At 44.8% G+C, this 25,496-nt stretch overlaps 4 protein-coding genes across 4 annotated transcripts in view; 1 reads left to right on the top strand and 3 right to left on the bottom strand.

The window, feature by feature from the left end:
• LOC101071448 (matrix metalloproteinase-15) overlaps positions 1-2,891 on the bottom strand; it is a 20,555-nt gene extending 17,664 nt beyond the window's left edge. The window contains exon 1 of the mRNA XM_003969399.3: positions 2,048-2,891. Coding sequence (XP_003969448.1) covers positions 2,048-2,167 — 120 coding nt within the window. The 5' untranslated portion in view covers positions 2,168-2,891. The remainder of the gene's footprint in view (positions 1-2,047) is intronic.
• Positions 2,892-8,382: 5,491 nt separating this feature from the next.
• LOC105419456 (adhesion G-protein coupled receptor G5-like) lies at positions 8,383-12,552 on the bottom strand. The gene is made up of 12 exons (XM_029846742.1): positions 12,395-12,552; positions 12,133-12,184; positions 11,499-11,583; positions 11,292-11,417; positions 10,892-11,053; positions 10,754-10,808; positions 10,592-10,683; positions 10,384-10,502; positions 9,853-10,133; positions 9,616-9,718; positions 9,216-9,541; positions 8,383-9,128 (listed from the first exon to the last, which is right to left on the bottom strand). The coding sequence occupies exons 1-12, from the start codon at positions 12,525-12,527 to the stop codon at positions 9,013-9,015; spliced, it is 1,650 nt and encodes a 549-aa protein (XP_029702602.1). The 5' UTR covers positions 12,528-12,552; the 3' UTR covers positions 8,383-9,012.
• A 5,725-nt stretch (positions 12,553-18,277) lies between these two features.
• On the top strand, positions 18,278-19,985 carry LOC101080021 (probable RNA polymerase II nuclear localization protein SLC7A6OS). Its single transcript, XM_029846037.1, has 4 exons — positions 18,278-18,466; positions 18,662-18,976; positions 19,157-19,265; positions 19,933-19,985. The coding sequence occupies exons 1-4, from the start codon at positions 18,278-18,280 to the stop codon at positions 19,983-19,985; spliced, it is 666 nt and encodes a 221-aa protein (XP_029701897.1).
• A 235-nt stretch (positions 19,986-20,220) lies between these two features.
• On the bottom strand, positions 20,221-24,735 carry LOC105419733 (adhesion G-protein coupled receptor G5-like). Its single transcript, XM_029846024.1, has 12 exons — positions 24,562-24,735; positions 24,300-24,351; positions 23,409-23,493; positions 23,202-23,327; positions 22,803-22,964; positions 22,665-22,719; positions 22,503-22,594; positions 22,296-22,414; positions 21,753-22,033; positions 21,516-21,618; positions 21,116-21,441; positions 20,221-21,028 (listed from the first exon to the last, which is right to left on the bottom strand). Exons 1-12 carry the CDS (start codon positions 24,692-24,694, stop codon positions 20,913-20,915), a joined length of 1,650 nt encoding a protein of 549 aa, XP_029701884.1. The 5' UTR covers positions 24,695-24,735; the 3' UTR covers positions 20,221-20,912.
• Positions 24,736-25,496: the final 761 nt, after the last annotated feature.

Below are 25,496 nucleotides of genomic sequence, written 5' to 3' on the forward strand. Positions count from 1 at the left end.
CATATTTTTCCTGCGTGGAAGACAATAAACTACACATCTGGACTTCTGGATGCCTGGACAAAATCTCGCACTTAAGAATTAGAAATGAGGAGAGTTCCCATGTGGTGGAATTCAGGGGGAAGTGAAGCGACGGGCTGAGTGAACTGATACCAGCCTGGTCCAGATGAAGCTGTTGTTGAGTGAGTTACTGATTATAGCTCTTCTCTCATTTATACTCGGCCCCTACAAAGTAGTATCTACAAAGTGCTGCTGTATTTTTTAACTTTATCTCTGGGAGCCAGTGAGACAAAAGGTTCCATTGTATCTCTTTAGATGCCTCAGAGTCCAAGGCCTTGCCGGTGAACAGTGTGTGTGTGTGTAGGTGCACGTTTAGATGGGCGTGCGTGCGCATGAGAGCGTCCCAGTTAGAAAACAGCTGTCACATTCAGCCATCACATGCTACACAGCTGAGATTGATCACTACTGTTCCCATCAACTTTCTCCCTCCGTTGTTTCACCGCTCTTGTAGCGGCGCAGGTCAGTTCCTGGCGTTTGACCTCCAGCTCACAGAGCTCCTGTCAATCACGCCCTCCACCCCACCTGGGCACAGACGGAGGAGCTGAAGAACTCCATCAAAACCAAAGGAGACAGTGTCTCAGCGAGGGCACGTAAAATCATCTGGGTTCATTTAAACAGACTGGCTTCAAAAGTAATAAAAATAAACCATTACGTTTACATTTTATGGAGCTAAATACACATAATGTCCAGCGTAATGGCCCCCGAGTTAGCTGGATTATACGGTATCTGCTTTACGGCCCCCCTGTTTCACTTATATTACAACGTTTTTCAGTTCACACCTTTAACATCCATTATTTTAGCTGCCGTGTGAATGAGAGTTCTCTGACGCCAGAAACACTTATCAGCATCAAAGGTGGAGCATATCAGCTGCTTCGTGTAGGAACAAAGTAGGCTCTTGGCACGACTTCACCAACTTGGTCGTGCATGGGCGATTAAAGAACTCTGGAACCATTCCAGCCACCTATGAAAAATAAGTAACCCACCACAAAGTGGAACACATCAAATGACGTTGCCCTTTATATAACAAAGGTGGCTTTGGCATTTTGGGCCCCATCATTTGCTTTAAAACACAAAATACGATCTCCTCCTTGACATGGGGGACGACGTCAGATGACATGCTGTTTACAACACCAGGAAGTATAAACTTGACACACATAGGATGGGCATTGTTAGCCACTTAGTCTTGCACATATCAATATAAATCACGTGAACTGTTACAGTCAATGATCAGCAAAACAGCTGTGACCTTTGAAGCGGCTTCAAAACCGCGCTGAAGACTTAAAGACATAAGCCTCCGCAGATATTCAACATGTTCTGTCGTTTAACACACACACGTCAAGACCCACTGGTTAATGAATTCTGATCTGTCGCCAGGTGGTCACGTGTCCGACTTCCTATCGAGGATCACATCATCCACTTTAGTAAGATTTCACGCTTTTGTAACGGGACACTGCAACGCTGCAAACATGTTTTAGTTGGACACAAGTCCCATTAACCCTGTGACAGTATCAGTGCCAATGATACATTCTAATATTTGCACATCTGCTTCTCTCCGTACTTTGCCAAGTTTGGCTTCCTCACATAGGAAATAAGAGTCTGTTCGAGGGCATTATTGAGCAATAAAATCTTATTATCTTCTTAAGGTAAAACAGATGCTGCCCAGTCGCTAAACCTGGTTGGATTAGTTTACTTGGCAAAAAATTCTAATTAATAATATTAAGATTTAGCCACTGCCCTCAACTTAAGAACAAGGAAACAGGAATAAAAAACACAAATGGCTGATAAAACACTTAGCAAAAAAACAACAACAACACACCCTTCCTTGTTTAGGCCCTCACAATCATATCAGCAAGCATTTGACAAAAATATAGATTAACTTAAATACTCCTAATAATATATAAAAGTGCTGAAATGACCAGATTTGTAAAATGGAGGTTTAAATGTGCTGTAATGTGTGATTGAACCACCAAATAAATTCCGCTGTTTGTACCTCTGCGTTAAAGGTGGCCTGATCCCCTGCTCCACGCGCACCCAGCGCGCACACTGACAGCGCGAGGAAGGTCCGTCTCCACAGCAACCAGAAGTAACCGTTCCGCTGGGTGCAGGCCATGACGGCGGGCTCGTGGGAAGTCGGTCCGCGCGTGCTTCGCTCTCCGGGGTGACACGCCTGTGACGCCTTCACGGCCCTCGGTTAATGATGGAAGGAGCCCAGATGAGAACCGTAGAGAACAAGTTTGGGAGAGAAAACTGCGACAGTCTTCAACAAAGACTGGAAAACCATGGAGCACAAGCAAAACAATGTCTTTACAACTGCCCCTTCAGAGGTGTTGGCGAGCTGTCCGTCCGTTCCAGTTAGTATTTCGCAGTTAGTTGTGGTCCTTAACAATTAATTTAGTAAAAAAAAAAAAAAAAAAAGTCGTCACTAAGAGGTAACTTCCACGGAACACCTTGCTAAAGAGCAAGGGCGACGTTTCTGTTAAATCATCATATGTTATCGTTGTTAACGCCACGTCGTGCTGCTAAAGTCTCGTAAATGCGCTTAATTGATCGCCGACGAGGTGGCCGCAGTAAAAGCCGCAAACTTCAGCGCACTTGTTCGCTCAGCCGTAGCATCATGGAGCGTTTGAGGTCTTCCCAGCTTGGAAAACGGTCGCCGGCTTTCCCAAAAAAAAACCACCCGCCTCTAAAAACTATTTCTAAACACATGTAGATGTATTTTGATTGCGGCGTAAGTCCAAATGTTTCCAGAGCCGGGGACTTGTCCGGTTGCCCTGAGACCTGTCGGTCGCTCGGTGCTTCTCTCTCCCGGAGCAGGACGGACAGTGACCCGCTGCTGCCCCGCTCAGCAGAGAGCGCAGCTCCAGGCGTCAAGTCCGACTTTACGGAAACGACGTAATCCGGCCAGGACTTTCAAAATACACCTCCCAACATCTGACTCCGTTACGCACATCTGTTAGGACATATACAATACATGTATAGATGTATATTTAAACACCGGGTTTTATTTCAACCATCAAATTCCATGTTATAAAGTTAAAGCGAAGCATCTATCAGGGGTCAGGCTCCATTGCTCTTGAGAAAAGGAATCCACTTTCTTAGTGTCATCGGTTCCAGAGCGATGCAAAAATTAGGAGTCACCAAAGGATCAAACCTTTGAGGTTAAGAATAAAGAAGAAGTATCAGTTAAAAGAAATCGATAACAGAAATATGCCCCATCTCCACATTATACAGGTGTTACAAAGTCAACACCTGAGTTTGTATAAGTATTGTACAGAAAGACTCATTAGTTTTCTTTGCTAATGAGATGATCACTACAAAATGAGGGAAACCATGGAAGGAAAACATGGAAGTGCAGTTGGGGAGGGAGCAGCTTGAGCCCCTTGGGAAATCCCCTTCTTGGTAGCATTTTTGCTGACAGCAGAACACGCACATTTTCAGAGAGAACATGGTTGGGCTCTCTGCTTTCATTGGTTTTGGGTCTTCCACAGTGAACGGTAACTAAATTAGTGATTAGTAATTGTGATGGAAGGGGACCCAGTCTTCTTATTGCAGCAATGATCCTTGAATAACAGTCACTACAATTTATGTAGCTTTCCAACGTAAGGTAGGATTGGTGCCTCCAAGTCTAGCGTTTATAGCATCACCTTATTTATCTGTATAGTGACAGTTGAACGTGTAAAGCTTAACCTAAAGAATTCTCAGAGCATCCAGGGCTTATAAGGGAACAGGAAATCCTGCAGCCATTTTCTTTAATATGACATCTATAATCTATATAACCTCGGAATTTAGAAGCGGTGAATCTTTTTAACTGCATCCGCCCGTGTCTGTTGTTTGTTTTAAGTAGCCACATGGAAATCTCAGTCATCCAGATGTTATCAGGCCTGTCGGCTCAGCTTCCTACTTCTAAACTCTCAGTGTTTTATCAAATAAAATAAAATAAAACTGGCTTGTCTAATCTGCTTTTTTATTTTAGCGTTAATGTTTTTATTAGATAATTATTTGTGCTTTTCATTTGCCCTCATGTGGATTTTTTTGTTTGCCGTGTCTGGTTTTGTGCTTTTCTGTCCACCTGCAGAAAGACCACCTGCCTATACACACACACACACGCACACACACACACACACACACACACACACACACACATACACACACACACACACACAAAGAATGTGTATTAGAAGCTGCAGCTGGCTCTATAAACAGGTGGTAATTTTACATTTGAAGATGAAAATAACAGCACCAAACTCCTTCACCACCACTCCTTGAACCCCACAAATGTTCTGTGTATTTCTATTAAACTGTAATCACATGAGTGCGGTCCTCTTGTCTCATGTTTAAAAATCCATCCATACTATGTGAACGACTAAGAGTTATTGCTGGTTTAGACTTTTACCTCCCGTGTTAGCTTCAAGCTGATTTTTGATATGTTCAAAGAGCGTCTAATCGCTTCCCTGTGTAGTTATTTCCTTTTTGAGTGAACCTGAGTGGACTCCTCAGTGTTCACCTGTCCCCAAAACAACTCATTAGTCTCATAAAAAGTGCTTCTATGTGCACTTTTTCTTTTTCTGCTGTGCTGTTCTTTTGCTGGTTGTAATCAACACCGGTCCTCTGTTGAAAAGCCCAAATCTTTCATGTGGAAACTCCGGCAGACAAATCCTCGCTGACTTTCTATAATAATATGAATGATTATGACAGTTTTATTACCATAAAAAGTAAGAAAGTAAAGCAAAGTTGCCAGAATATTTAAACAAAATTTCAAAACTTACAGATCATTTTCTGCTCTCTGTGGGACATGAGTGACGGTCCTGTTGAGAGGACATCCTGGACTCTCTGAGGAGGTCAACGGAGGTCACAATTTGTGTAGTGGACAATGGGACTAACTACCTACAGCTTCTGACCAGTTTCCATAGTTCAGGAAGAAGCACGACAAGTAAGGCTGAGAGAAGCTTAATAAGGAAAGTGGAAGAACAGTCTGACCTCTGAAAGTCCCACTGGTCTGGGACTGGATAAAAAAATGGCTACATTTGGGATTTGGACAGGATCTTTTTGTTCTGCAGTCCCTCCCAAGAGGAACACACCTCCAAAAGCTCTCCTGGGAAGATGGTGAAGAAGGGAATCCCTCACCATGTAAGTCAACAAGCTTTTTAAACTTTTTAAAGTGGTCACACTCCAGATGTTGGAAATGGAGCCACTTCTGAGGAGGATCTAGCATGAGGATCGAGGATGAAGACGTCCCGGGGAGGCCTGATGGAGGATGCATTTGTGATTTAGGCATCATGCTGTGAAAGTTAGGGACGAAGAAGGAAGACGTTTATAAAGTGCAGCAAATCCATATTTGGACACAAAATATGGCTCCCTGCTGAACTGGCAGGTGCTTGATTTGCTTTCTGTGCTGTCTGGGGAACCATTTAAGAGTCAAATTAACTACCAAAAGAGGTTTTCTGTCAAGGTTTTTGTTGATTTGTATTTGTACCACTGGGAAGGAGAAAAGTTGCTCTTACTTCCACGCTACGTTCTGGTATTTGATGTATTTGGTGTTCTACTGCCCCCTGTCGTATAACTGACTGACATGCAGCCATTTCATACATCAGCCCAACTCAGATTTGGTCAAAATGAGATATTGGTGCCTGTTTTTTGGATTTGTTTGTTTGTGATTTTTTTCCTTCAAAGGAATCACATTGTTTGCCTCAAAGGGCTTCACAAGCCGAGCAGTTATGACATGCTAAACCCAAAAGACTACATAAGTGCAGTATACACACACACACACACACATACACACACACAGACGCACACAAAAAACACATACAGCCAACCCTTTTTTAGGTATCAAATACATACATTTACCATTTTCTAAAGGTTTCCTGCTTCAAATGGATTAAACCAATACTTCTACTACTACTACTAATAATAATAATAATAGATGTAGATAATAATAATAATAGATGTCGGGAGTCTTCAGAGGGGCTGCAGAGGACACTTTGACAGGGTGGCGCCCATCAGGGGGGTCTGGGAGAGACTGGGGGGGAATGATGATCGACCCAAAAAACTTGTGAGTGGCCTCCATGAGGAAACTCAAGGAAAAGTTCTGGTCCTTGATGAGTTCTGGACTGCAGAGTCACAATATCACTGACAGTGTTCTGTTACCTGCTATGACCTTGAACTGACCTTAATTTGTCAGTAGTAAAAGTAACAACTGAGGGATGGCGCCACCCAGCACCAACGATGGAAACGCACAGATGTTGCTGTTCTTCTGATTGCTAATATAATTTGATTTAGAGAGAGCTGGAGAGGCTCAACCAGAGAAAGGCTGCCGGACCGGACGGCATCAGCCCACGAGTGCTGAGGAACTGCTCCAGGCAGCTGTGTGGGATACTGCAGCACCTGTTCAACCAGAGCCTTCATCTTCAGAGGATCCCAGTGCTTTGGAAGACATCCTGCCTGGTCCCGGTGCCAAAGAAGACCCATCCTGTGGCACCGAGTGACTACAGGCCAATAGCACTGACCTCCCACATTATGAAGGTCATGGAGCGGCTGGTGCTGTCACACCTCAGACCTCTGGTGAGCCCCTTTCAGGACCCTCTGCAGTTTGCCTATCAGCCCAAGGTGGGGGTTGATGACGCAGTGATATACCTGCTGCAGAGGGCTTACTCCTCCTTGGACAGACCAAACACCACAGTGCGGGTCATGTTCTTCGACTTCTCTTCTGCCTTCAATACCATCCAGCCAAGACTGCTGAGGGCTAAGTTGGAGAAGATGCAGATGGATGCTCCCCTTGTTTCTTGGATCGAGGACTACCTGACAGGTCGGCCACAGTTTGTGAGACTGCGGAGCTGTGTGTCCGACCCCCTGATGAGCAACACAGGAGCTCCCCAAGGAACTGTGCTCTCCCCCTTTCTGTTCACCACCTACACAGCCGACTTCCAGTACCACTCTGAGACATGTCACCTCCAGAAGTACTCGGATGTCATAGTCGGCTGTGTGGAGAATGGACAAGAGGACGAATACAGGGACCTTGTGGAGAGTTTTGTCAGGTGGAGCAGGGAGAACCTTCTGCAGCTCAACGTGACCAAGACGAAGGAGATGGTGGTGGATTTCAGAAAAAGCAAGTCCCCACCCTCCCCAGTCTGCATCAGTGGGAAGGACGTGGAAATAGTCCCATCTTACAGGTTCCTGGGTGTTCAGCTGGACAATAAACTGGAGTGGTCCACAAACACCGATGCTGTCTACAAGAAGGCCATGAGCAGACTCTATTTCCTCAGGAGACTCAGGTCCTTCAGTGTTTGCAGCAGGATGCTCCAGATGTTCTACCAGTCTGTTATGGCTAGCACCATCTTCTTTGCTGCAGTGTGCTGGGGTGCAGGCATTAAAGCAAAGGATGCCAACAGACTCAACAAACTCATCAAAAAGGCAGGATCTGTTGTTGGCTGTAGACTTGATAACTTGGACGAGGTGGTGAGGGACAGGATGGTGTTGAAACTGCGGACAATCATGGACAGTCCCTCCCACCCCCTCCACAACACAGTGGACAAACTGAGGAGCAGCTTCAGCAACAGACTCCTGCAGCCTCGCTGCTCCAAGGAACGGTACAGGAAGTCATTCCTGCCGTCCGCCATTAAACTGTACAATTCACTCAAACCAACTCAACAATAATTGTGTAATGTTTATGTTGTAATTTTATTTCTAATTTATTCTATATTTATGTATATATGCTTATAATGCTTATAATATGTATATATTATATTATGTATATATTATATATATGCTTATAATATATGCTGTATATATGCTTATAACATTCTAATCTATCTGTATTTATTTTTTTCTGTCTCTTTACTCTGCATTCGCTGCTACTATAATTCAATTTCCCCACGGGGATGAATAAAGTCCATCTTAATCTTAATCTTAATCTTAGTTATATAATTCTCTTCAGGATCTTTAAAAAAAACAAACAGAGGTATGTTGTCAACACATCAAAAACATTAAAACCCACTTTTTTTCAGGGATGAGGAAGTCAAACAAGGTAACAGGTAGGAAAAACATGGATGAAGATTGATAACAATAATAACAATAATAACAATAATATACACCTATACGTTCGGCTCTTTAGCGCCGCCCTAGTGGCTTTCTGGAGCTTTTTCAAAAATATGAAAATGGAAAAAGATGGTGTGAATATATTTTTTGTTTTAATATAATTTCTGCCACAGGAAAAACACGACAAACATTCTTAAAATTTTCCAATGCTGTAAAAACTGTGTATAATAAATATTTAATTTCAACATCTCATTATAATGGAAGTTAAACTTAAAGCACCATCGTACACCAGAGTGGTCACGTGGTGCGTCATTCTCTCCAGGATGAGCTGCCCTGAGAATAAACATTTAATCAGGAATGCTTATTATGGATTTGCAGCCTACTTATTTTGAAAATAGGCTAATATAGCTAATATAGACACTTACAGCATGTGTTGCCTTCATGATAAGGCTTTTAACTTGTTGCGGCTCCACACAGATTTGTTTTTTGTTTTTTTGTTCCAATATGGCTCTTTCCACATTTTGGGATGCCGACCCCTTGTCTAGTCAATCCACCTCACATTCATTAACTCATGTTAATGAGTTTGATCTCATTTCCTACAAGAACACCTTATTTGGATGTGTGATGTCACTCAGAAGCTGCTCCAATCTGCTCATTCTGAAGACAGGAGCTTCTTCAGCAACTTTCAAGAGAAAATTTACACATACTCTTGATTGTTGGTCCAGTTCTGGGCCAGATTGTTTTAGCAGCAGGTTAGTTACTGCTGGTTTATAAGGCTGCACTATCCAGAAAAACAAACTTGATTCCAAAACCTGTTTCTAACCTTCCCCTTATCTTCAAAGTTCTTGGGAACGTTGTGGCGAGTGAGAGGATGAAGAGTTCATTTGAGATGTTTGGATGCATTATTAGTTTATGCTTGACAGATTAGTTGTTGGAACTGATCGTCATCAGTTTTTGAGAGGACGTGTTCCTGAGCGAGGAGTTTTTTTCAGCTCGAGACTTGCAGGTCAGAGCCAGGGACCAGAGGAAGATGAATATACCTGAAAAAGAGGACAGCAAAACAGTCATTTTGTCCTCAAATCACCACAAAACTGTATGGATTTCATATAAACTGTGCTCGCACTGACCCTGCAGGGAGTTTAGGACAGTGAATAAATAGATCCCAAGCAGAGAGACGTAGGTGAGTCCTGATAAGCCCCAAGGTAGGCCCAGCACACAGCTGAGGCCCAGCAGAGTGGAACCATCCCTCCACAGCCTGGCCCAGTTGTCGTCGTTCATCTTCTTCCAGCCACTGCTGCTTCCACCACCTCTCGTCCTCTTCCTCAATCCACACATCTTAAACACCACCAGGCAGACCATGCAAAAATTAAACAGTACCACCAGGAAGGGTAAGGCCGCGGTCGTGATGTAGCTGATCAACAGGTCCTGCGGGAACTGGCTGCTTATCCAACATCTGGGGAAAGAGAAGCTGATTTAGTTCAGAAAGAAGCAAACCCAGCATTCACCCTGTGAGTTCCAGCATCTTACAGCTGCACAGTTGAGTTGTGGTTGTCGTCACCTTTCAGTTGAATTGTGTGTTTACCATAAACGTTAAAGCTCACACAGAGCACCGCGGTCAGCGTTGGCAATCCTGCGCCAAGACAAAAGAAGCACAGAAGAGACGTCAGCTGGACTTGAAAGCAAAGCCAGAACTTTAATTTAAGCCATTTTTGAAGAAAACATAGGAGAGAATAAGATCCTAAATACTTGGTACGATCCCCTCACCCCATGCCACCAGGCTGAGCTTGAGCATGTATCTCTTGATATAGATGTTAAAGACTCTGACTAAGAGCAGGTAGAGATGGAACCCTTCCACAGCCATCCACAGGAAGGTGGCCATCAGGGAGCAGTGTAACAAGAGACCCAGGCCCTTGCAGATCCAGTCCTCATCAGCTACATCAAGCACCAAAACCCAGCAGCTGCTCAGCAGGAAGCTGAGGTGGAGGCACAGCAACGCTCCTGTGAGGTGGAGGTGCACACAAACTGTCTTATCTGGACGCCGTTGTCTGGAAGACAAACAACATGGTGACCTTTTATGGCGTGCATGGAACAGATGGAAGCCATGTAATCAGACAAATATGCAGGATCAGGGGTGTTTTTGTGTTTGACACCAACTGACATAATAATCACGTTAAAAAAGGTGAATTTCCACTTAATTGCATCAATGTGCACCCTGTATAAATAACCAGCTCCTTCCTGTTTCTGAGAACTGTCAGTGATGATGATGGTGATGATGGTGATGGTCTCTTCACTTACTGTATCCTGGCATAGATGATTAAAGCCAAGATTGTGAAGAGGACAGACAGAGCGGATCCAGTGAAGCTGATGTACCTCAATGCTGGGGCACTGGCTTTTTCCACTGATAAAACTGGGTTCTGCAACAGAAAAGAGAAACTTATGAAAGTTTCATCAACCAAAAGAGCAACGTCAGCTGAAACTAAAACTAGTTATGCACGCTATTTACCACAACTACAGCAAAGAAGCTGAGGTGGTCACAGCAGCAAACTATCTCAGCTTGAGTCACATTGGTATGGCAACCCTCTGTGCTCCAATATCCTGCATACACACACACACAGAATTACAAAAACCCCACAAATGTTGTTGCATCTTGTGTTTGGATGCTCACCCGTTCTGTCATCCAGGTATGTCTCCTGCCAAAACACACAAGCTGCCTCTTCTATCTGAAACATCGAACGTGCTCGTCTTCAAAATGAAATAAAAGAATGGAATAATAGTCCAAGAATAATGCAAGAAAGACGTTCACCTCCTTATCGTGTCTGAAGGTCAATCTGACAGGATGTGAGAGGTCCCTGACACGTCTGCTGCCGGCCTTCACGACCACAACTGAGTCGCCCAAAACAGTGCCTGAACGGTGGTGAGAGCGCCCTGCTGACCGTCCTTTCCCCCCACCTGGAGCGGGAGCAGGCTGCCAGCAACAAGGACATGTGACTTTAATGTACATTCCCTCACTGGGAGTTTGAAAGTTGTACAAAATCATTATCCTGAACGACAGCCTCTTATATCATTCGGATTTTACCGACATGTTTACAGATCTCTCCCCCATTTGATCCACATTCCTGCTGTGATGATCTCTGAATTGCAGCTGTTTTCTCTACTTAAAGAACGGTATATCTGTAGAGCTCAGAGTGTTTACAGCTGTTTACCTGGAAGAAGTTGCTGTTGAGCACAGTGACGACCAGCAGCACCTCATCATCGTTCACATTGCCTCTGCTCATTTGGAGAGCCGAGGATGGGACGTTAACCCTACAGTTAGACACTGATTTTTCAGCCTGAATACACAGAAATTAATTAGAACAGGGAAGCGTATTAAATCGGAATATCATGTTTATGTACAGGAAATATGGCCTCACTTCTTGCGACACATTTACCCTCAGATGGTGGAAGTTAAAATTTCGCAGTCTTTGCCTACAGGTGGTAATTTCCCGCTCATAACACCTATCAACACACATTTAATCAGTTATAATACACCTGAACTGGAGGCTTGCACGTTTCACGTCTACTTATGTTTAAACCTAACGTCTGCATTCAAAGTGTAGGAAAATTCGAAATGACGCTGCAGAAAGTTTCATTTCCTTAAAAGTCCTTGTTGCCACGTCATGGGGGGCTAACACGGATCACTTCAGAGATGGTCCAGGAGAGTCTGACCTTTAAAGGCATCAAGTCATAATTTCTAAGATCGGATGAGTATTTTTGATCAGCCGACATGGTCACAATCACACCTTCCTGAGCTAATCAGCAATCAAATATTCAATTGGTGAAAGAAAAACTGAAAGAATGTCAGACATTGAACAGAAAATAAAACTATTAGTGAGGGTTAAAATGAAAAATTACAGAAGATCTGACTTCAGGAGCAGATGGAAAATATCCTTTCAAAACATCAGTTATTATTGTCACATAGAGTAAACTTAAAATACCAAGTGAATAAATCTGTGAACTGCCACAGGGCAGTAGGGATCATTACTAACAGCACATTTCCTGACTTACTTTGTCCAGGAGCCGTTTGCTTGCGAACACCAGTGGGGAACAGCATTGCAGTCTGTAGAAATCAGGGTCAGAGAAAGTCACAAGATAAACCCAAACCCAACCAGAACATGAAAAACATCACATTTAGCCAATGTGACAATAGAGAAATTCAGTTAAAGTCCCTAATGACACTTTGTCAATGTTTTACTTTGGAGTGATGAGCCTCACTGGACCCCAAAAATGTCATGACAGGACCACTGATACACAGGACAACACAACTCACCCAGAGCTTCAATTCTTGCTAAAAAGAAAAGTGTAAAAAGACAAAGAGTAATCCACATTGTTCTGGAAATTGGCACTGGGAAAGGACGATCTGTCGAATGACTGTTCTGCTTTCTGAAGGTTTGCTTAGACATGATCGGAGTTTTACTTCTACATTACTTGTGGTTAGATGACAAAAAATACAGGAAGTCAGTCAATAACCTGTATTTCAAAAGAAGTCTGTGTGTTACAGCAGTGGGAAAAGTGGTCTCAGTTCAAAAGGTCCATATTACTACTACTACTACTACTACTACTACTAGTAGTAGTACTAGTACTACTACTACTACTAATAATAATAATAATAACGATAATAATAATAATAATAATAATAATAATGATAATATAATGATAATGATAATACTAATAATTATACTACTACTACTTCTAATAATAATAATGTACAGACAAAGCATCTACAAGTGATCTTTATTTTAAAAATGGAATATAGAGGAAGTTCCCATGTAACATGATCATCGTGCTAAATGTCACAACAAGAAACAAAACCACTGCCCTCATTTGAATGCACGCAATGTACTAATTTGGTGACTGAAATGACACCTTAATAATTACAGAAATCACTTCATCTGTGCATGAGCAGTTCAACACAGCAGAGGGAAATGATAAAATCTGACTACAGTTAAGGATCTTTTCAACTTCCTGGCGTGCATCATGTGACGGTGACCATGCCTGAAGAGGTCAGGGATCAATTACATGTCAGTTTAATTCTGAAGCATTGAACATAGTCTTCTACCATCTGCTTGGATTTGCCTAAGGTAGAAATCTATATTATAATATCATTAGTGAAATAATATTTAGTTTGATCTTAAGGTACTATCAACAATATTTTATGACACTTCTATTATTTACATTTTGAAATATTTTGTGGAAATGTGGTTCTTTCAGACCCAAAGAGGTTAATCAGATTTTCAATTATAACTGTATTAATTATTTTGTAGCATGAAACAAAATAAATAAATCAATAAAATTAATTTTGTGATAATAATTACTACTATTTTATGCAAGACATATTAATTTAAACCTGTTGCGTTTGCAAAGTAAAGGCAATACAACTTAGATTACCATTGACACACAATCGTGTGTGCCTTTTATTGAAGCCACAACAAGTAGTATAAAAAATCAAATCAGAGCGGGAAAAACCACACCCCCGCCCCTCAACTCCTACGGTCCGTTAAAGGGGCCGTGCCAAATTACCCGACTTAGTTGTCGGCAAATAGCGCGAGCGAATGAGGAACTCATACATAGCAAAATGCTCAACAGGACTATGGCAATGGAACAGATATGAACAATGATGGTGAATTATGATATACAAGTGACCGCTACACATGCCCCCCCAGAATTCACCATCGAAAAGCAAGAAAAGTCAACGAGTCGGGGCTCGAACGGGCCGGCCAGACCGTGTGCGTCGAAGCGGTATTGGTGGTGCTAGAGGAGCAGGGGAAACAGGACGCGCAGGGCGGTCAGTGGCACTGACAGAGCTTTCAGGGATCTGTGTTCCTCTCAGAGGACTGGGCCGAGCGGGGGGGCGTCCACGCCGCGGGGGCACGGCCGTGGCAACTGGCTGACCAAGGTCCAAGTGAGCTGCCTTGAGGCGGTCTATCGTAACGCGTTCAGGTCTCCCACGTTGTCCCCGCTCTCCAAAACACGAAAAGGCCCATCATAAGGTGGCTGCAGCGGGCCTCCATGAGCATCATGGCGGATAAAAACATAGTCTGCCCTCTCCAAGGATGGTGGGACATGGGATGGTGGCAAACCATGCTGGGAAATAGGGATGGGTGCAAAAACCTTGGCAGCATCAAGGAGTGTTGCACGCTGTGCGCTCGCAGACCAAGGCGCTGTAGTGTTGGGGACAAACTCACCTGGCACCCGCAGTGGCTCTCCATACACCATCTCCGCCGAGGAACACTGCAGGTCATCTTTGGGGGCGGTGCGCAGCCCCAACAAGACCCAAGGAAGTCTGTCCACCCAGCTACTGTCCTTCAGAGACGCCCGAAGAGCAGCCTTCATGGAGCGGTGAAACCGCTCACACATGCCGTTGGCCTGTGGGTGGTATGCCGTTGTGTGATGCAGTTTCACCCCTTGGCTCTCCCCTACAGAAGTCCAGAGCTCAGAGGTGAATTGCGAGCCACGGTCAGATGAGATGTCAGCAGGGGGACCGAAACGGGCAACCCAAGTCCCAATAAACGCACGTGCCACCTCGGCCGAGGTGGCCGACTGCAGGGGCACCGCCTCCGGCCAGCGGGTGGTCCTGTCCACCATTGTGAGGAGGTAAGTGCAGCCGCGGGAAGGGGGAAAAGGCCCAACCAGGTCCACATGGACATGGTCAAAACGTCGCTCTGGCACCGGAAATGGGGCCAGCGGGGCCCTAGCATGGCACTGTACCTTTGAGCACTGGCATGCGACGCACATGGCAGCCCAATCCCTGACGTCCTTTCTGAGCCCATGCCAAACAAATTTAGCAGCTACAAGACGTTGAGAAGCCTTCCTCCCCGGATGGGAGAGGTTGTGGACTGAATCAAACACACGCCGCCTCCAAACCGCGGGCACAACAGGGCGTAGCTGACCGGTACTGACATCACAGAGAAGCGTGACACCAGTGCTCCCAAAAGGAACCTCGCGCAGCTGTAGCCCTGTGGCTGCAGACTTTAGAGCTTGGACATCACTGTCTGTGGTTTGGTCCACTGCCATCTGTCCGTAGTCAAGTCCCACGTGGACAGCGCCCGTGACGGCCCGGGAGAGGCAGTCCGCAACAACATTGGTCTTACCAGCCAGGTGTTTAATGTCCGTGGTGAACTCGGAGATGTAGGAAAGGTGCCTCTGCTGCCGAGCCGACCATGGTTCTGCCGTCTTTGCCATCGCGAAGGTGAGGGGCTTGTGTTCCACAAAGGCAGTGAAAGACCTGCCCTCAAGCAGAGGACGGAAATGGCGAATGGCCAGGTAGAGGCCAAGGAGCTCACGGTCAAACGTGCTGTACTTCCGCTCATTGGGTCGTAGCTGCCTACTAAAAAAGGCCAGGGGTTGCCAAGCACCTTCTACCCATTGTTCATGCACCGCACCCACTGCGTAATCCGAGGCATCCGTGGTGATTGAGATTGGCGCGTCAGGCAATGGGTGTGCCAACAGTGTAGCATTGGCCAGAGCAGCCTTAACATTCTCGAATGCGCGCTGTCGCACGTCGGACCAGTCAACCATGTGCTTGGGAACCGCCCCTTTCAAACAGTCATACAGTGGCCGCATGAGGTCCGCTGCCCGGGGGAGGAAACGGTGGTAAAAATTCACCATACCCAGGAACTCCTGGAGCGCCTTGACCGTGACTGGACGAGGAAAGCTCGCGATGGCCTCCACCTTTTCCGGCAGGGGAACTGCTCCGTACCGTGTCACGTGATGGCCCAGGAAGTCGATGGTAGACAGTCCAAACTGGCACTTCGCCGGGTTTATGATGAGCCCATGCTGGCTGAGGCGCTGGAAAAGAGCCCTGAGGTGTGCCACGTGCTCAGCCTGAGACGTGCTTGCGACGAGGATGTCATCCAAATACACAAATAGGAATGGCAGGTCGCGTAGGACGGAGTCCATCAGGCGCTGAAAAGTCTGTGCTGCGCTTTTAAGACCAAAAGGCATCCGTAAAAACTCAAACAGGCCGAACGGGGTGATTACCGCCGTCTTGGGGACATCGGCAGGGTGGACTGGTACCTGGTGGTAGCCGCGGACAAGGTCCACCTTCGAAAAGACCGTTTTCCCAGCCAGATGCGCGGAAAAATCTTGTATGTGGGGGACAGGGTAACGGTCCGGGGTGGTGGCATCGTTGAGCCTGCGGTAATCGCCACATGGCCGCCAACCCCCACCCGGCTTCTCCACCATGTGCAGAGGTGATGCCCAAGGGCTCTTGGAGCGGCGAATGATGCCCAGGCGTTCCATTGTCTCGAACTCCGCTCGAGCAATGGAGAGCTTGGCCGGGTCCAGACGCCTGGCCCGAGCGTGCACAGGGGCGCCTGTGGTGGCGATGTGGTGTTCCACACCATGCTTGGCCGTGGCAGATGAAAATGTGGGCTGAGTCAGAGCAGGAAACTCGGTGAGGAGGCGAAGGAAAATGTCTGCAGTGGGGAGCATGCTGGAAAGCCTGACTGAGTCTGTAACACCAAGAGTGCATTCATACGAACAGAAAGTGACTGCATCCACAAGGCGTCTATTTTTGACATCGACCAGAAGTCCAAAAGCGCAGAGGAAGTCTGCACCAATCAGTGGCACAGTCACCTTGGCAGTCACAAAGTTCCATCCAAAACGCTGTCCACCAAAACACAACTCCACATACCTCACCCCATACGTGCGGATGGGGCTGCCGTTCGCTGCTTCCATAGAGGGCCCATGGGACTCTGACAGCATGTCCAACTTCGACGCTGGCAGGACACTCCTCTGAGCACCTGTGTCACAGAGGAACCGTCGTCCGGAGAGAGTGTCCTGGATGAACAGCAGCCTGCCAGTTCGGCCGACGCTCATGGCTACTGCTGAGCGCCGGCCCTGGCGTTTCCCTGCGGAGGTGGGCCGGTGAAACTGCATGGAGGGCGGCACCGCCTGGCTTTGACCCCAAACCGTGCATGGAAAAAGCACAGCCCAGAAACCTGTTGATGCCGAGGAGCCGCTGCGGCAGCTGTGAAAGCGGGAGCGTCAACCACAGGACCGTCTGCGCCAGCCGGGAGGAACGCAGCCACATAGGTCGGTTGGGAGGCAAGGAAGAATTTATCCGCCTCAGCAGCAAGCGCACGGCAGTCCGAGATTGCTGTGTTGGCCAAAGCAGCCCGCACTTGGGGAGGCAGCAGTCGCAGGAAAAGCTGGATGAAGAGAAAATCGGGCTTGTGTTCACCCAAAAGATCTAACATTTTGTCCATCAGTTCGGAAGGCTTGGAATCACCCAGCCCCTGCAAAGAGAAAAGGCGGCTAGCCCTCTCTGCGTCGGAAAGTTCGAACGTTCGTAAGAGGTGAGCCTTCAAAATGCCATACTTGTTCTCCGGCGGTGGCTGTTTAAGAATGCCTACCACTCTGGATGCCGTAGCACTCCCAAGTGCAGAAACCACATAATAATATGTGGTCTCATCTGCGGTGATTTCTCGCAGCGCGAACTGTGCCTCCGCTTGAGCAAACCACGCAGTCGCCGAAGTCTCCCAAAACTCCGGCAGCTTCAATGAAACTGCATTCGTCGCCATGGTCGAAAATAAAAGTCACTGAATGATACGTCCAGCGAGAGTCGGGGTCACCAGTGTTGCGTTTGCAAAGTAAAGGCAATACAACTTAGATTACCATTGACACACAATCGTGTGTGCCTTTTATTGAAGCCACAACAAGTAGTAGAAAAAATCAAATCAGAGCGGGAAAAACCACACCCCCGCCCCTCAACTCCTACGGTCCGTTAAAGGGGCCGTGCCAAATTACCCGACTTAGTTGTCGGCAAATAGCGCGAGCGAATGAGGAACTCATACATAGCAAAATGCTCAACAGGACTATGGCAATGGAACAGATATGAACAATGATGGTGAATTATGATATACAAGTGACCGCTACAAACCTCTCATAATAGAAGTCTCTCACAAAGTTTAAACCTTCTCTATTTTTGAGTAATCGCTCACATCTCGCTTTTGAAATTGACGTTTGAGTCAACGCATTGTTTTAATTACAGGTCCGCTCAAGTACACTTTAATTGCATATTGGTGCAAAACCGCAGGTAATTATTTCTAATTTGTTGGTATAGGCCGCACGGCGGAACCGGATGTGACGTCTTGTAGTTGCTGCGGCATAAAAACCTCCTCTTGACGTCATCAAAACGAGTTCCGTCAATATGGATCCAAACGCGACGATTCTGCGAGTCAAGCGAAAAGGGGGGACCGACCCAGCCGATGCCTTGTTGTTGGCGTGTAAACGCATCCGTCCCGAAACGTCTCAGAGTCCAGGCGAAACGGTTCCGGAGCCCAGTGAAGCCGAGGTGGAAAGCTCCGTCTTTAAACTAGTGGCGACGGTAGCGACACAGGTAAGAGGCCCGCCGACAGCAGCACGGCGCTAACCGGGCAGTGCTGGCTAATGCCGCCTGGTGCCAACGGAGCAAGGAAACGGATAAAAACACGTTAATTAACGCCTCAGTGAGTTCAATGTCTTCACTCACTGTAAAAGTGTAGTAGTTTAAAAAAATCTCCTCATAATTTACAGTGTGTGTTCTCACCGGCAGGATGCTCCAGTTGAGACGCAGGTTCGACAGGCCTTGGCTCGGCCACGGGTCGCCCATGCCTTGCGCCCGTCTACTGGTAGCTCCCATCGGATAATTGGGAAACTGAGAAATGCAAAATGGTCCACTCGGAGGGAGGAACGCTACAAAATAATCTCAAGATCCCGCACAGAGTTGTTGGACTCACCTGAGCCCCAGGAGACGGTGGCTGATGTTCTCGTGGAAGAAACGGGGAAGAGGCACAAATGTCCAGGTCAAATCCAGGTGGTAGATCTCCTTCATGAGGACGAGGAGGACCAAGGTGTGTCACCAAGCAAGGTGGGTTGGTATTGGCAGAGGAAATAGAACCCACCTCATTTATGATGGCAGTAATGCTAGCTGCAGCGGCACACGATGTGTGTTTCAGCGCTAATAAGCTGGTGTGAAACGTGGCCCTATTTTTCTTGCTAGCATCACATCCTAACTGCGAATAATGATGGACTGTTTCCTGTCGTACAGGTGTTGCCGTCGGATACGGAAGCAATCATGTGTAGCAATCGAGTAGATGTTTGCCTCAAAGGCCTTCACAAGCTGCACAGTTATGACATGCTAAACCCAAAAGACTGCAGTACACACACACACACACACACACACACACACACACACAAACAAACACATATAGCCAACCCTTTTTTTACAGCCAACCCTTTTTTAGGAATCAAATACATACATTTACCATTTTCTAAAGGTTTCCTGCTTCAAATGGATTAAACCAATACCTCTACTACTGCTACTACTACTACTACTACTACTACTACTAATAATAATAATAATAATGATAATAATAAAAGATGTAGATAATAATAATAATAGATGTCGAGAGTCTTCAGAGGGGCTGCGGAGGACACTTTGACAGGGTGGCGCCCATCAGGGGGGTCTGGAAGAGACTGGGGGGGACTGATGGTCGACCCAAAAAACCTGTGAGTGGCCTCCATGAGGAAACTCAAGGAAAAGTTCTGGTCCTTGATGAGTTCTGGACTGCAGAGTCACAATATCACTGACAGTGTTCTGTTACCTGCTATGACCTTAAACTGACCTTAATTTGTCAGTAGTAAAAGTAACAACTGAGGGATGGCGCCACCCAGCACCAACGATGGAAACGCACAGATGTTGCTGTTCTTCTGATTGCTAATATAATTTGATTTAGTTATATAATTCTCTTCAGGATCATTAAAAAAAACCAAATTGAGGTATGTTGTCAACACATCAAAAACATTAAAACCCACTTTTTTCAGGGATGAGGAAGTCAAACAAGGTAACAGGTAGGAAAAACATGGATGAAGATTGATTATTATCATAATAATAAAAAAATATAATAATAATAGCAATAATACGAATAATATACACTTATACGTTCGGCTCTTTAGCGCCGCCCTAGTGGCTTTCTGGAGCTTTTTCAAAAATATGAAAATGGAAAAAGATGGTGTGAATATATTTTTTGTTTTAATATAATTTCTGCCACAGGAAAAACACGACAAACATTCTTAAAATTTCCCAATGCTGTAAAAACTGTGTATAATAAATATTTAATTTCAACATCTCATTATAATAGAAGTTAAACTTAAAGCACCATCATACACCAGAGTGGTCACGTGGTGCGTCATTCTCTCCAGGATGAGCTGCCCTGAGAATAAACATTTAATCAGGAATGCTTATTATGGATTTGCAGCCTACTTATTTTGAAAATAGGCTAATATAGCTAATATAGACACTTACAGCATGTGTTGCCTTCATGATAAGGCTTTTAACTTGTTGCGGCTCCACACAGATTTGTTTTTGGTTTTTTTGTTCCAATATGGCTCTTTCCACATTTTGGGATGCCGACCCCTTGTCTAGTCAATCCACCTGACATTCATTAACTCATGTTAATGAGTTTGATCTCATTTCCGACAAGAACACCTTATTTGGATGTGTGATGTCACTCAGAAGCTGCTCCAATCTGCTCATTCTGAAGACAGGAGCTTCTTCAGCAGCTTTCAAGCGAAAATTTACACATACTCTTGATTGTTGGTCCAGTTCTGGGCCAGATTGTTTTAGCAGCAGGTTAGTTACTGCTGGTTTATAAGGCTGCACTATCCAGAAAAACAAACTTGATTCCAAAACCTGTTTCTAACCTTCCCCTTATCTTCAAAGTTCTTGGGAACGTTGTGGCGAGTGAGAGGATGAAGAGTTCATTTGAGATGTTTGGATGCATTATTAGTTTATGCTTGACAGATTAGTTGTTGGAACTGATCGTCATCAGTTTTTGAGAGGACGTGTTCCTGAGCGAGGAGTTTTTTTCAGCTCGAGACTTGCAGGTCAGAGCCAGGGACCAGAGGAAGATGAATATACCTGAAAAAGAGGACAGCAAAACAGTCATTTTGTCCTCAAATCACCACAAAACTGTATGGATTTCATATAAACTGTGCTCGCACTGACCCTGCAGGGAGTTTAGGACAGTGAATAAATAGATCCCAAGCAGAGAGACGTAGGTGAGTCCTGATAAGCCCCAAGGTAGGCCCAGCACACAGCTGAGGCCCAGCAGAGTGGAACCATCCCTCCACAGCCTGGCCCAGTTGTCGTCGTTCATCTTCTTCCAGCCACTGCTGCTTCCACCACCTCTCGTCCTCTTCCTCAATCCACACATCTTAAACACCACCAGGCAGACCATGCAAAAATTAAACAGTACCACCAGGAAGGGTAAGGCCGCGGTCGTGATGTAGCTGATCAACAGGCCCTGCGGGAACTGGCTGCTTATCCAACATCTGGGGAAAGAGAAGCTGATTTAGTTCAGAAAGAAGCAAATCTAGCATTCACCCTGTGAGTTCCAGCATCTTACAGCTGCACAGTTGAGTTGTAGTTGTCGTCACCTTTCAGTTGAATTGTGTGTTTACCATAAACGTTAAAGCTCACACAGAGCGCCGCGGTCAGCGTTGGCAATCCTGCGCCAAGACAAAAGAAGCACAGAAGAGACGTCAGCTGGACTTGAAAGCAAAGCCAGAACTTCAATTTAAGCCATTTTTGAAGAAAACATAGGAGAGAATAAGATCCTAAATACTTGGTACGGTCCCCTCACCCCATGCCACCAGGCTGAGCTTGAGCATGTATCTCTTGATATAGATGTTAAAGACTCTGACTAAGAGCAGGTAGAGATGGAACCCTTCCACAGCCATCCACAGGAAGGTGGCCATCAGGGAGCAGTGTAACAAGAGACCCAGGCCCTTGCAGATCCAGTCCTCATCAGCTACATCAAGCACCAAAACCCAGCAGCTGCTCAGCAGGAAGCTGAGGTGGAGGCACAGCAACGCTCCTGTGAGGTGGAGGTGCACACAAACTGTCTTATCTGGACGCCGTTGTCTGGAAGACAAACAACATGGTGACCTTTTATGGCGTGCATGGAACAGATGGAAGCCATGTAATCAGACAAATATGCAGGATCAGGGGTGTTTTTGTGTTTGACACCAACTGACATAATAATCACGTTAAAAAAGGTTATCTTTTTTCTGAATTTCCACTTAATTGCATCAATGTGCACCCTGTATAAATAACCAGCTCCTTCCTGTTTCTGAGAACTGTCAGTGATGATGATGGTGATGATGGTGATGGTCTCTTCACTTACTGTATCCTGGCATAGATGATTAAAGCCAAGATTGTGAAGAGGACAGACAGAGCGGATCCAGTGAAGCTGATGTACCTCAATGCTGGGGCACTGGCTTTTTCCACTGATAAAACTGGGTTCTGCAACAGAAAAGAGAAACTTATGAAAGTTTCATCAACCAAAGAGCAACGTCAGCTGAAACTAAAACTAGTTATGCACGCTATTTACCACAACTACAGCAAAAAAGCTGAGGTGGTCACAGCAGCAAACTATCTCAGCTTGAGTCACATTGGTATGGCAACCCTCTGTGCTCCAATATCCTGCATACACACACACACAGAATTACAAAACCCCCACAAATGTTGTTGCATCTTGTGTTTGGATGCTCACCCGTTCTGTCATCCAGGTATGTCTCCTGCCAAAACACACAAGCTGCCTCTTCTATCTGAAACATCGAACGCGCTCGTCTTCAAAATGAAATAAAAGAATGGAATAATAGTCCAAGAATAATGCAAGAAAGACGTTCACCTCCTTATCGCGTCTGAAGGTCAATCTGACAGGATGTAAGAGGTCCCTGACACGTCTGCTGCCGGCCTTCACGACCACAACTGAGTCGCCCAAAACAGTGCCTGAACGGTGGTGAGAGCGCCCTGCTGACCGTCCTTTCCCCCCACCTGGAGCGGGAGCAGGCTGCCAGCAACAAGGACCTGTGACTTTAATGTACATTCCCTCACCGGGAGTTTGAAAGTTGTACAAAATCATTATCCTGAACGACAGCCTCTTATATCATTCGGATTTTTCCGACATGTTTACAGATCTCTCCCCCATTTGATCCACATTCCTCTGTGATGATCTCTGAATTGCAGCTGTTTTCTCTACTTAAAGAACGGTATATTTGTAGAGCTCAGAGTGTTTACAGCTGTTTACCTGGAAGAAGTTGCTGTTGAGCACAGTGACGACCAGCAGCACCTCATCATCGGACATGTTGCCTCTGCTCATTTGGAGAGCCGAGGATGGGACGTTAACCCTACAGTTAGTCACTGATCTTTCAGCCTGAATACACAGAAATTAATTAGAACAGGGAAGCGTATTAAATCGGAATATCATGTTTATGTACAGAAAATATGGCCTCACTTCTTGCGACACATTTACCCTCAGATGGTGGAAGTTAGAATGTCGCAGTCTCTGGTTACAGGTGGTAATTTCCCGCTCATAACACCTATCAACACACATTTAATCAGTTATAATACACCTGAACTGGAGGCTTGCACGTTTCACGCCTACTTATGTTTAAACCTAACGTCTGCATTCAAAGTGTAGGAAAATTCGAAATAACGCTGCAGAAAGTTTCATTTCCTTAAAAGTCCTTGTTGCCACGTCATGGGGGGGTAACACGGATCACTTCAGAGAGCGTCTGTCTGCGTCAGAAGCCTTGACTTTCCTCAAAAGGGTTTTAGAACGTTTCTTTTTAATACAGCTGACAGGAAGGTGCAGATACTTAATTATGCAGCGTCTGTTACAGTTAACTTTGCCTCCTGTCACTATTACTATTACAAGGCTGTGAGAGATCATTTATTTTCAGCTTTGTATGCCGAGAAAAGACGGAAGATGTTGTTGAATTGATCACAAAGCAGACTGATTAAGCACGAGCTTGACTAAAGAATACCAGCACTCATGGTCCAGGAGAGTCTGACCTTCATAGTCATAATTTCTAAGATCGGATGAGTATTTTTGATCAGCCGACATGGTCACAATCACACCTTCCTGAGCTAATCAGCAATCAAATATTCAATGGGTGAAAGAAAAACTGAAAGAATGTCAGACATTGAACAGAAAATAAAACTATTAGTGAGGGTTAAAGTGAAAAATTACAGAAGATCTGACTTCAGGAGCAGATGGAAAATATCCTTTCAAAACATCAGTTATTATTGTCACATAGAGTAAACTTAAAATACCAAGTGAATAAATCTGTGAACTGCCACAGGGCAGTAGGGATCATTACTAACAGCACATTTCCTGACTTACTTTGTCCAGGAGCCGTTTGCTTGCGAACAGCAGTGGGGAACAGCATTGCAGTCTGTAGAAATCAGGGTCAGAGAAAGTCACAAGATAAACCCAAACCCAACCAGAACATGAAAAACATCACATTTAGCCAATGTGACAATAGAGAAATTCAGTTAAAGTCCCTAATGACACTTTGTAAATGTTTTACTTTGGAGTGATGAGCCTCACTGGACCCCAAAAATGTCATGACAGGACCACTGATACACAGGACGACACAACTCACCCAGAGCTTCAAGTCTTGCTAAAAAGAAAAGTGTAAAAAGACAAAGAGTAATCCACATTGTTCTGGACGTTGGCACTGGGAAAGGACGATCTGTCGAATGACTGTTCTGCTTTCTGAAGATTTGCTTAGACATGATCGGAGTTTTACATCTACAATACTTGTGGTTAGATGACAAAAAATACAGGAAGTCAGTCAATAACCTGTATTTCAAAAGAAGTCTGTGTGTTATAGCAGTGGGAAAAGTGGTCTCAGTTCAAAAGGTCCATATTACTACTACTACTACTACTACTACTACTAGTAGTAGTACTAGTACTACTACTACTACTAGTAGTACTACTACTACTACTACTACTAATAATAATAATAATAATAATAACAATAATAATAATGATAATATAATGATAATGATAATACTAATAATTATACTACTACTACTTCTAATAATAATAATATACAGACAAAGCATCTACAAGTGATCTTTATTTTAAAAATGGAATATAGAGGAAGTTCCCATGTAACATGATCATCGTGCTAAATGTCACAACAAGAAACAAAACCACTGCCCTCATTTGAATGCACGCAATGTACTAATATGGTGACTGAAATGACAACTTAATAACAACAGAATTCACTTCATCTGTGCATGAGCAGTTCAACACAGCAGAGGGAAATGATAAAATCTGACTACAGTTAAGGATCTTTTCAACTTCCTTTTCAACATGTCATTAGTGAAATAATATTTAGTTTGATCTTAAGGTACTATCAACAATATTTTATGACACTTCTATTATTTACATTTTGAAATATTTTGTGGAAATGTGGTTCTTTCAGACCCAAAGAGGTTAATCAGATTTTCAATTATAACTGTATTGATTATTTTGTAGCATGAAACAAAATAAATAAATCAATAAAATTAATTTTGTGATAATAACTAC

The sequence above is a fragment of the Takifugu rubripes genome, chromosome 13 (genome assembly GCF_901000725.2).
Source record: "Takifugu rubripes chromosome 13, fTakRub1.2, whole genome shotgun sequence".
NCBI classification, from domain to species: domain Eukaryota; kingdom Metazoa; phylum Chordata; class Actinopteri; order Tetraodontiformes; family Tetraodontidae; genus Takifugu; species Takifugu rubripes.

Excerpts from the sequence above, each read along its gene's own strand:
- LOC105419456 (XM_029846742.1), bottom strand. The coding sequence starts at position 12,527 with ATGTCTAAGCAAACCTTCAGAAAGCAGAACAGTCATTCGACAGATCGT. Across the intron at positions 12,185-12,394 it reads AGCAAGAATTGAAGCTCTGG|ACTGCAATGCTGTTCCCCAC; the intron begins GTGAGTTGTGTT and ends TGATTTCTACAG. Across the intron at positions 11,418-11,498 it reads GGGTAAATGTGTCGCAAGAA|GCTGAAAAATCAGTGTCTAA; the intron begins GTGAGGCCATAT and ends CTGTGTATTCAG.
- LOC101080021 (XM_029846037.1), top strand. The coding sequence starts at position 18,278 with ATGGATCCAAACGCGACGATTCTGCGAGTCAAGCGAAAAGGGGGGACC. Across the intron at positions 18,467-18,661 it reads TGGCGACGGTAGCGACACAG|GATGCTCCAGTTGAGACGCA; the intron begins GTAAGAGGCCCG and ends TCTCACCGGCAG. Across the intron at positions 19,266-19,932 it reads GCTAAACCCAAAAGACTGCA|GGATGAGGAAGTCAAACAAG; the intron begins GTACACACACAC and ends CACTTTTTTCAG.
- LOC105419733 (XM_029846024.1), bottom strand. The coding sequence starts at position 24,694 with ATGTCTAAGCAAATCTTCAGAAAGCAGAACAGTCATTCGACAGATCGT. Across the intron at positions 22,965-23,201 it reads TCAACAGCAACTTCTTCCAG|CCTGCTCCCGCTCCAGGTGG; the intron begins GTAAACAGCTGT and ends TGTTGCTGGCAG. Across the intron at positions 22,034-22,295 it reads ATCATCTATGCCAGGATACA|ACAACGGCGTCCAGATAAGA; the intron begins GTAAGTGAAGAG and ends TTTGTCTTCCAG.